General features: G+C 38.2%; 2 protein-coding genes across 2 annotated transcripts in view; one reads left to right on the top strand and one right to left on the bottom strand.

Moving 5' to 3' along the window:
* Window positions 1-1,868: 1,868 nt before the first annotated feature.
* On the bottom strand, window positions 1,869-5,035 carry LOC144453080 (NPC intracellular cholesterol transporter 2-like). The gene is made up of 4 exons (XM_078144357.1): window positions 4,767-5,035; window positions 3,562-3,678; window positions 2,499-2,671; window positions 1,869-2,010 (listed from the first exon to the last, which is right to left on the bottom strand). The coding sequence occupies exons 1-4, from the start codon at window positions 4,852-4,854 to the stop codon at window positions 1,927-1,929; spliced, it is 462 nt and encodes a 153-aa protein (XP_078000483.1). The 5' UTR covers window positions 4,855-5,035; the 3' UTR covers window positions 1,869-1,926.
* Window positions 5,036-6,381: 1,346 nt separating this feature from the next.
* The window catches only part of LOC144453089 (uncharacterized), an 8,054-nt gene continuing 4,055 nt past the window's right edge, over window positions 6,382-10,380 (top strand). The window contains exons 1-4 of the mRNA XM_078144366.1: window positions 6,382-6,468; window positions 8,591-8,714; window positions 9,247-9,415; window positions 10,002-10,155. Coding sequence (XP_078000492.1) covers window positions 6,382-6,468; window positions 8,591-8,714; window positions 9,247-9,415; window positions 10,002-10,155 — 534 coding nt within the window. The remainder of the gene's footprint in view (window positions 6,469-8,590; window positions 8,715-9,246; window positions 9,416-10,001; window positions 10,156-10,380) is intronic.

The following is a 10,380-nucleotide window of genomic DNA, read 5'->3' as shown; positions in this document are numbered from 1 at the left end:
GTATTTTTTCATTGTCTATTGTCCGCAACTGGTCACACGGTTGAAACCCCATTTTTAAATACGAGAAGTAGCTTTTTCACTTTTTTTCTCCACGATCGGTCGTACGGTTTCTAATAATTATCATTGTTGTTTTTCTTGTAATGACAAACATGGTTTTAGCACCGATGGGACATCAATGGTTTGAGAAAACGCGCACAAACAATCAAATGATTGACCTAGGGCTACTTTGACCCCATCAATCGCCTTCTAGCTCTGGTGACACTGCTGACCTATCGAGCGATATACTTCCAAAACGACATAGAATCAATCTGTATAGCAAATCTGGTTACCATAGTAACAAAGCAAAACCCAAACAAAGTACTCCATTTAATGGCGATATGGAATTATGGCCAGTATGTAAATTTCATGTGAATACCATACAAGTCATTGTTTTGGAATAATGCAATTTAAGTTTCCAAGTGTCATGTCATGTCAATTTCATTTCGAGCAGTCGAAATCAAAGCAACTAATAAGGAGAAGATTAAAAGAAAATGTTTTTGCTTGTTTGTACGGGTGGGGGGGGGTACTCAACTTGGATGACTTGTGTAGAAGCAAACATTTATGACCTGGGGGTATCTCACGTAAAATATCTTGGATGTATTCAGACGTTACGGTTAATCGTGCAATAGTTCGCGAACTCGTGTAATTCTAGCGTCAGACACCGGGCGTGGTGTTATCTTTTTAATATGGCCGACTCCAACTTTTCTGTTTCGCACGTCAATGTTTTGCTTGACCGGCAATATAGGGAGCGTGGTTGTTCATACATTTCATCAAGTATAATTTTATAAGACAGTTCCTCTTTAAGTCATGGTAGTAAAGCTGATTTTCTTCATAAGGACTTCTGAAACTCATACGAAATTACCTTCCGTTCACCCTAAATCTTCAATTCAAGAGTACGTACAGCGATCGGAAAACATAATTATAACACTTCACTTCACTTCCAGACACGGGTTTGTTTCGCGTTCGAATGTTGACAACAGCGCCCGTTTCAGTCTGCGCCGAAAGTTGCGTCGTTGACGTAATTCGAATTTGACATCTCCTACCTTAAGTAAGAACTTGTTAGCGTGCCGGCATTTACTGATTAATTCAGTTCTGCTGTTCAAGTTCGTTGATTTGTCGGCAGTTATAATAAAATATAGTCTTGGGATATTGCCGTGTTTGTTGTTAGATCCTTTGCTGTTAGGTCAACCCATTTTCAGTGACCACAATTCAGTAATCAATTCATGTCATATCATGAGAGAGAGAATCTATTAAGGGGGTTTCCCTCTGACAAACGGGTGACGTTCTAACTGTATTTCTAATCCCGCCGTAGAGGGCGTCGAGGAGCGCCAATTTGAAGAAATATAGGTTTATAAGAAATATAGAATTAAGTAAGACCGAACTAAAGAATAAGGCAGCACCTCTTCTGATATAAACCAAAGTACCAGTAAGTTTATCAGTGTTTATGGATTTAATTTGTGAGTCAATCTTGTAGTTTCCTCCTATATGGGCGCGTACATCTTATTCCAGGAGTGAGAACTTGTATAACTAAATCCATTGCATGCACTATACTTCAGATGTACTTAATATTGAGTTGCCTTGCATATACTAACAGCGGAAATAATTAGTTCTTGTCACTGCTAATATTCTGTGTGTGGGGTGGGGGGGTCGTTGTAGTGGGCGCGCGCTAATTGGGAACTTGAGGGGAATGGCTAGAGTTTAATTTCAAAAAGAATACAAGAAAAACAAACAAGATAATTAAGAATTCCAAATTCTTTGATTCACTTGTAGTTGGAAAATAACATTTCTAGTCATAAAAAAAATTAAACTGTCGACGGATTAATTCGTCATTGTACCCATAAATATGGCTTTATGGAGTAAAATCCTATGTTCGTACATATTCTACTTTCAAACGATTGATATTGGCACTTGAAAACAAAACAAGTCTTTGTCTTTTTCGTCTTGAAGTTCCCATTGTACAACTACTTCCAACTGTAAATTTAAAAAAAAATTGTGGTTATATTTTGGGAATAAGTTATCAACAAATTCATTCACACTTATTCAATTCATCATTTAAATAACCAATCACTCAATGTGAACAAAGTTTAAACATAGACGCTTTAACTTACAAGAGATATATTAGTCTAACAACTGAACAACCAATACCTTTATGATTTAAATAAATGAAGACAGACAGACGGACAGACAGACAGACAGACAGACAGACAGACAGACAGACGCGTGCATGCACGCACTCACATACACACAGACAGACAGTCAGTCAGTCAGTCAGACGGACGGACGGACACTCAAACAGGCAGACAGACAGTCAGTCAGTCTGACAGGCAGACAAACAAACAGATAGACAGACAGACAGACAGACAGACAGACAGACAGACAGACAGACAGACAAACTTGATTCATAAAAGCTTCCTCTTAGAATGATTATGATTCCTACGAGTGGAATGATAAGTACTAACCGTAGGATAGTAGTCTTTAACAGGAAGTATTGCAACGTATCGGTAAGCAACACCTTCACTCAAAGGACACTTAAGACTCTCCCCACATGCATTTGGATGGGGAAGTGGAAACGGCACTGGTACGTCTGCAATGATACCAGTCACTGCACCTTTTGCCGCAGTGGCATTTTCACCTACCCGTAGGATGAAACATAAAAACTATGTATAAGTGCGTGTTCCTGGCTACCCGGTACGAGGTCGTAATGTGCAGTCGTCACCTATCTGGTTTTTCACTATAAATTGTCAGGGTTTTGTAAACTTGAGACGCGTATTATATACATTTGCAAATAAGTTTAGCCAACACTGCGGATGTTGTAATGGTAATTATGCTCTGATTGTGGTTGAATAAAGATATACAGAAGATGAAAATGAGTTTTATCAGTTATACTTGAGACTAGACAGCGTAAACGATTCCATCATGATAAGTAATATAGGGTAAAGCCAGTTATTGTTTGTCCGCCATTACAAACAAAGTTTTATCCACATCACTGCTTATATCAATGTTAAATCTGTTAAATTTAATGATAGGTCCAAAGGACAAAGAACAAGGTTGAAACAGTATATGTTGTCTGCTTCACAACTGTAATCAAATAGATGAGGTCATGTTTGTTTGCTATCAGGCTTATCAGAGCTCTCCATCTTCTCATAAAGGTTCAATGATTATCTACATCATGGTTTTCATATTTTGTCTCTTGGACCTTTTTAGGTTTGGTATCAGTAGAGCATTCTGGCTAACGTTGCCGTAAAAGAGGGTATTGTTTACGACAATGCATTGGTCGTTGCCGTAAAAGAGGGTATGTTTACGACAATGCATTGGAAGTTGCCGTAAAAAAGGTATGGTTTACGACAGTGCATTGGACGTTGCCGTAAAAGAGGGTATGGTTTACGACAATGTATTGGAGTTGCCGTAAAAGAGGGTATGGTTTACGACAATGCAGTAGAGTAATGTATCACGTTTATCTGTACACAGATACTGACATTACCCCAAAAAGGATTCAATTGTAAATGTTGATTGATATGATACCTGCAATGAAATCTACGGTAACCGTTGCGTTAATACCCTTCTTAAATTTGCATGGCTCTGCAACACATGGCGTCAAGTCGAGTGATTTAATAGCTCCTTTACCAGGTGGACCAGAAGCTAAAATAAAATAAATATATTCTTAAAAATAGACTATCTGGAAAATATAACTCATATGATAACAACCACTCATCTATACTCCCATTTCTTTCGAATAAATTTTCTTGAATACATACACATGTATAGACATTTACCTACAATACATGCATGCATGCACGCACGCACGCACGCACACACACACACACACACACACACACACACACACACACACACACACACACACACACACAGGCAAACAGACACACACCCGGTACCCATGAAATGCACAAACGATAAATAGCAAAAATCATTATTAAACTTCACCAGGTCATGAACTCTCTCCTAAAGACAATATACCATTTATACTAGCGGGTAAATCCTCATGTATTGTCATTCCAGAAACTAACGGACTTTGTTTATCTTTGTCTAGATTTCGGAACATGATAATGTAACAGTTACATTGTAGATGACCCGACAAAACTATATGCGAGGTTCGTTATCATAACTGGGATGTCCTGTCAAATACGTAGATCATGAACTGTTAACTTGATGTTCTTAATATATTTGTTCTTAATAATTGGTGTTACAAAACTCAGCAGATAATTGTATTGGTAAGAAACCAGACCTTTGATGTTAACGGATATTGTAAAATATAATAAACATTCAGCGCAGAAATCCGATGCATTGAAATTGGGGCGAGTTGAAATGAGAACGAGTTAGCACGGGGTTGACAATGTGGGGAGTTCAATAGTTGAATGGGGCGAAATGACCCGTAACCGTCACATATATAGTAGCCAATGTAATGAGTATGTCTGAGTACACGCGTGATCCTCTTGTCGATTCGCTCAAACATAACCTAAATATTATCACGCTAAATCATTGGAAATACACGTAGATTTATAAAGTGGTCCTTCATATTTTCAAAGTTTTCAGATTCGATATACCGAGGTGCCGTTTTTTGCGGGTTTTTTTTAGCATAAGTAGACAATGGAACAATATTCATGCCAAAACCGAGATCATTACAAGGTCATACCTGTCAATGGCCACTCCGTTTACTTTTAAGTAACAGTAAAAATATTCACTAAAAGTATAACTACACTAGTACTTACCGCAATCCTTTAAATTCACTATTCGTTTACTTTCCACAGTAGCTATGGCAACAAGAAAGACAAGAATGAGAGTGCTTTTGACGATCATGATTTGTTTATGCACGTATTCACTATGTCATGTATCCTGCTTTCACCTGTAGTAATAAATGAGTGCGCCGACTTGTGGTCAGCACTGGCGCATCGCCTTCCCTAATACTGTGTAAGTGTTAGTGTGTTCGCATTCGCCGTTGTGAAGAGACTACACCGTACCGTAGCAATCTCGCGTTCCAATCGACATGGGTAAAAGGTCGAGTTCAGTCTGACACGGCAGCGCAGCCAACGTACGTGTTCACCAACGACCAACGCCACTGCACCTTCTTTTTTTTGCTTACAATTTGTGAGGGCGTTTGCAATTGCTGACTCACAATACACGGTTGTTGTCAGTGGTATGGGCAATGCTAGTAATTAATTGTGAAGCGCTTCACCGATTGGGATATCGCTATATAAAAACTAACTACATTTGGTATTGTTATTATCATTGCTATGGCGAAATATACCATAAATTATATATCAAGTGAAAATTCCTTTAAATGCCACTCTACAGTACATACAATTATTACCCTAGAAAGCCCCCCTCTCCCCCGGTGGCCATGGTGGGGTGGGGGATAGGTCGGAGCCCTCAACGACGAACCTACTTCAATCATAGACAGTGGAGGGTCCCTCCACTGTCTATGCTTCAATCATCGTTATTATTTCACCACTCATTGCTTTATTATAGAAAGAACAAGTGAGGCAGTTGGTATGAAGGCTGCTTATGTAACTTGAAGAAATGATGCAATGTGAAGTTAACTGCACATTTACAAGTCCTGAATCAATAATGGTGAAAAATAAGAAGTTGTGGATGTCGTCGTCGCATTTACTAGACTTTACCATTAGTTCATTGATGAAAGTCGTTTCATTTCAAAGTGGTAAGTCATTATCATATTGCTCCCCTTTGTATCATTTTTAGTAATCAAATCTTTGACTTGATCGTGGGTCCATAATTGTTCCTTTGTTTCTGTTTCTGATTCCGATGTATGCTTTATTTTTGTTGACATCTTTCAAATTCTGTAGAAGTAAAGACTAGTCGTAAATCTCTGACATATATTTGCCGATCACAATAATTGATATATACTTAGGGACCTGCAAAAATAACTAAACAATTCTACATCATGCGATCTGTCACGCGAGCTTTCGCAATCACGAGAGATTTCAGCTTTTTATTGACTTTTCAAGTAAATAGATACAATTATTTAAGTGACGACTTTACAAACCCAATATCATCAACCCAATACATGCCTTGAGATTTGAATTAAAGAAACTCACGTTAACCCAACTTTAATTTTCTTATAAAAAAAGTCACAGTAAAGTTGCTGGTTGAATGTAGAGTGCTCATATTCTATTTAAAAATATATGACTTTTATGAAGTTGTTGATAAGTTGAGAGGGGTTGTGCCACTCTGTCATGACGTTATCATCTCATAAACAATATATATTACGCATGCGTATTGTCTCGTGTTATACGAGACCGGTTCCTTCAAGTAGTACCCACCGTGGGAACAATTAGTTTGTACTGAAAGACAACGGCTTCACAAATCATGTGGAAGTATCTTCTATTCCTCGGATTATGTCCTCTCGCCTTCTCGAAGACACCAGAAGAATGGAAAACGCGTGTAATTTACCAAGTAAGTATATGTCACTTAGTATGCTTTTAACGACCTTTAACATTTTATTGTGCTAATATCATCTCCTTTTGTGTAACAAAGTAATAAACTTTGTGTGTATGTAAATACAAATCATCCCGGCTGCATTACGACAACTCGACTAGAGATTTTTTTCACCACCCAATTTCTTAGATATCTATGCCAACTTAAACAACCGGTTATATTTGCATTAATATAAATCAGACGAGTTCTGCTTGCATACGGAGTAAGTCGTCCCTTCCTTAGCCGGTGCCGAGGGTCATGTCAGTAATCTAGACCCATGCACCGTCTGCAGGCAGGACTAAAATCAGACATATTATACGTATTCTTCAATGCTAACATTGCATTTTGTTATTAACAGTTTACTATCAACAAGAAGTGCAGCTTTACAGTCAGTCAAAACGTATGTATTTTGAACACATTACAGTACTGACCATGCCCTCACACCCTGTAAGGTCTTGGTACCAGGGGATTCTCTACTTAATAACAAATACTGTAGTTGTCAAGAAAACTGACGTCATTTCGAAGCAATGTGAATACAATTAAACAATCAAAGGTGAGGCGGGGGGGGGGGGGAGATAGATGAACATATTATTTAAGAGCTTAAAATAACCCAGGTGAATTATGATAGTTTTGACAGGACTATTGTTATATTTGATATATAGTTATATATGACAGCCAACATCGCATCTGAGATTCAATCTGATTAAGATATGTTGAGGTAATACGACTCTTTGATTGCCTCTCTTTCCTTCGTATATTGTCATTTGTTTTGGATTCTGTTGTTCTGGGAGTAAGCGCCTTCCTTTATAATTATGATCTTATGGGGAAACCACTCACTCCCAGAACAACAGAATCCAAAACAATTAACGACAATATACGAAGGGAATGAGAGTAAATAAAGCAATCGAGCCGGGTCCCCACAACATGTATATATTTTGATCAGATTGTCCGATACCCAGCAAAGTAGGCAGGTCTTCATTTATTTCGAGTCGTGAATAGCTGAAGATATTATGGGATAATGCAGGGGAAATGATCGATGAGGAACCAAAACTGGCAAACAATTAAGTCGAAATATTTATTTTAAAAATTGCTAACTAAGCACCCGATGTTGCTACTTTTAAATCACTGCTAAAAGTTGGATAGGCAATGATGGACTGAATGTGTATAGCCACCTGACGCGTTCTGTACAGTAACAGACTAGACACTGCACTGTACGACTAGATAGAGCTATCAGCAACATTTAGTAGAACTGTACCGTGTCAGGATCCATGGAGTTTTGACCACTAGGTTGTCAAAACTTGAAACTCTACGTAAACAGTGCATATCTACATGATCTATATATGTATAGGTATTTGTAGGTTTGTTGACTGTGGCCACTTACTCGTATCTCGGATTCAAATACTGAACGTTTTATAGCACTCAAACTGTGTGACTTCATCGATTATTTGTCACCTATCTAAGCTACCGTCGATTGTTTGTGACAAGTTGTCTCACCTTTGACCTAACTGTTGCCCAGTGCTGCGGTATATGACGATAGCGCCAAACAGTGTTTGTATAACTTCTCTTTCCATTTGCATGATCAAATTTTATTTCGGAAGAAAAAAAAAGAACGCAACAGCACACCCCTATCTTAAATGAGATAGCCTAAGAAGAAGAAAAAGAACGCAACAGCACACCCCTATCTTAAATGAGATAGCCTAAGAAGAAGAAAAAAGAAAGACAAAAGTATATACAAAAAGCGTGTAAAAACATACAACATATATATTTCGTATTTTTCCCGCTGTTTATTTTCTTATAAACCTGTCTCAAAAAAATATAATGTTTATGTTGATACCTACACAGAGGGGCCTGTATCAGTGTTATTTTCAACACAAGAATATGAGAGCGGTTAGCTGGTTTCAGAAGACAATCCTGTTATTGTAAAAACTTTGGGGCGCCTTGTTAATGTTGTTACTACTGGCGATCGAACGACACTATCAAAGAGATGGCCAAGTCTCTAGACTAACTGTATTTTAATAAGCTTTACTCTACAGAAATTACCTTGACATTTTTCAATTTCAACCTCATCACATCACACTTACTGATTACATTTTTATTTCAGATCTTGACTGACAGGTTTGCCCACACTGATCAATCTCCAGATCAGGAGTGTGCTGAGTTATATGAATACTGTGGAGGTACCTTCAAAGGAATTGAAAATAATCTAGATTACATCACAGGTCTAGGTATGTGCAAATACTAGTACGGTGTAATCTCTGAAGTAAAGTGTTATCGTTGTTTGTTGTAGCTATGGTGATGGTGATGGTGATGGTGATGGTGATGGCGATGACGATGATGATGATAATGATGATGATGATGATGATGATGATGATGATGATGATGATGATGATGATGATGGTGGTGGTGGTGGTGGTGGTGGTGGTGGTGGTGGTGATGGTGGTGGTGGTGGTGGTGGTGGTGACTTCGACAGTGATGATAGTGATGATGATGATGATGATGATGATGATGATGATGATGGTGGTGGTGGTGGTGGTGGTGGTGATGGGGGTGGTGGTGGTGGTGGTGGTGGTGGTGGTGGTGGTGGTGGTGACTTCGACAGTGATGATAGTGATGATGATGATGATGATGATGATGATGATGATGATGATGATGATGATGATGATGATGATGATGATGATGATGATAGATATGCAGATTATCTGTCCGTGTTTTCGTCTCACACTCACTGGTATGTTGGCCGTATTTTTATCTTAACAGGTGCAAATGCAATTTGGATTTCACCATTTGTTGAAAACACAGAACTAGGTTTCCATGGGTATTGGCCAAAGAATCTCTACGAAGTAAACCCAAATTTTGGAACAACTCAAGATTTAAAAGATTTGATAACAACATGTCACGAGAAGGGCGTCTGGGTAATGGCTGACTTGTAAGTCACAGCTTTTGATGACGTTATTTTAAAAGACTACATATGCAAATCACACAGCATATGTATATAAATGTTACTTGACGAATAATGTTACTTTATTCCCGCCTTTGAAACTCTGCCCTCAACGGTGTCAGAATGTGAGGTTTGAAGCCACCCTGATATCGAGAGATAAACGTCATCAATACTAATACCGGTTCCTGAAAATATACATGTACATGTTACACTGTCTAAAATTTATGTCCATAGAAACAACTTGAAAGTTATAAAGCCAGGCTGCAGAGAAAGTAAGGCTATAGAGAAAGCGAGGCTGTAGAGAAAATAAGGCTGTAGAGATAGTAAGGTTGTAGAGAAAGTAAGGCTGTAGAGATAGTAAGGTTGTAGAGATAGTAAGGTTGTAGAGATAGTAAGGCTGTAGAGATAGTAAGGCTGTAGAGATAGTAAGGCTATGGAGAATATAACCAACGTGTCCGCATTGTGACCATGTTTTAATACTTAACTCATACTTGGAATAAAACTACAAATACTTGAGAGATTTTGTCTGAATGATATAGATCAATCTATTATATATATATATTTTTTAAATCAGGGTGTTAAATCATATGGGTTACCAACACGGTTGTCATTGGAGTGGATGTCCCATTGAAAATACCAACAACTTTACCGGTTATACACCTTTTGATGATGAGGTTCATTTTCACCCATTCTGTGATATTGACTGGTCCAATGAGCAAGAGGAAAACGTAAGTGAGTTCGTTTATTCTGGAATCAAACCCACTACAGAACATTTCATTGGCTGTCGAACATGGCATTTCATTGGCTGTCGAACAGGGCATTTCATTGGCTGTTGAACATATCGTACATTGAGTATCAATCTACACATTCTGAGGTTAGACAATGAGCAGCTAGTAATAGCGACATTTATTGGTCAATATCAAAGTTGACTTAAAATAAGACAAATCAGGGCT

The sequence above is a fragment of the Glandiceps talaboti genome, chromosome 23, assembly GCF_964340395.1.
Source record: "Glandiceps talaboti chromosome 23, keGlaTala1.1, whole genome shotgun sequence".
Classification (NCBI taxonomy): Eukaryota; Metazoa; Hemichordata; class Enteropneusta; family Spengelidae; genus Glandiceps; species Glandiceps talaboti.
This window is presented reverse-complemented; position numbering and strand designations above follow the sequence as displayed.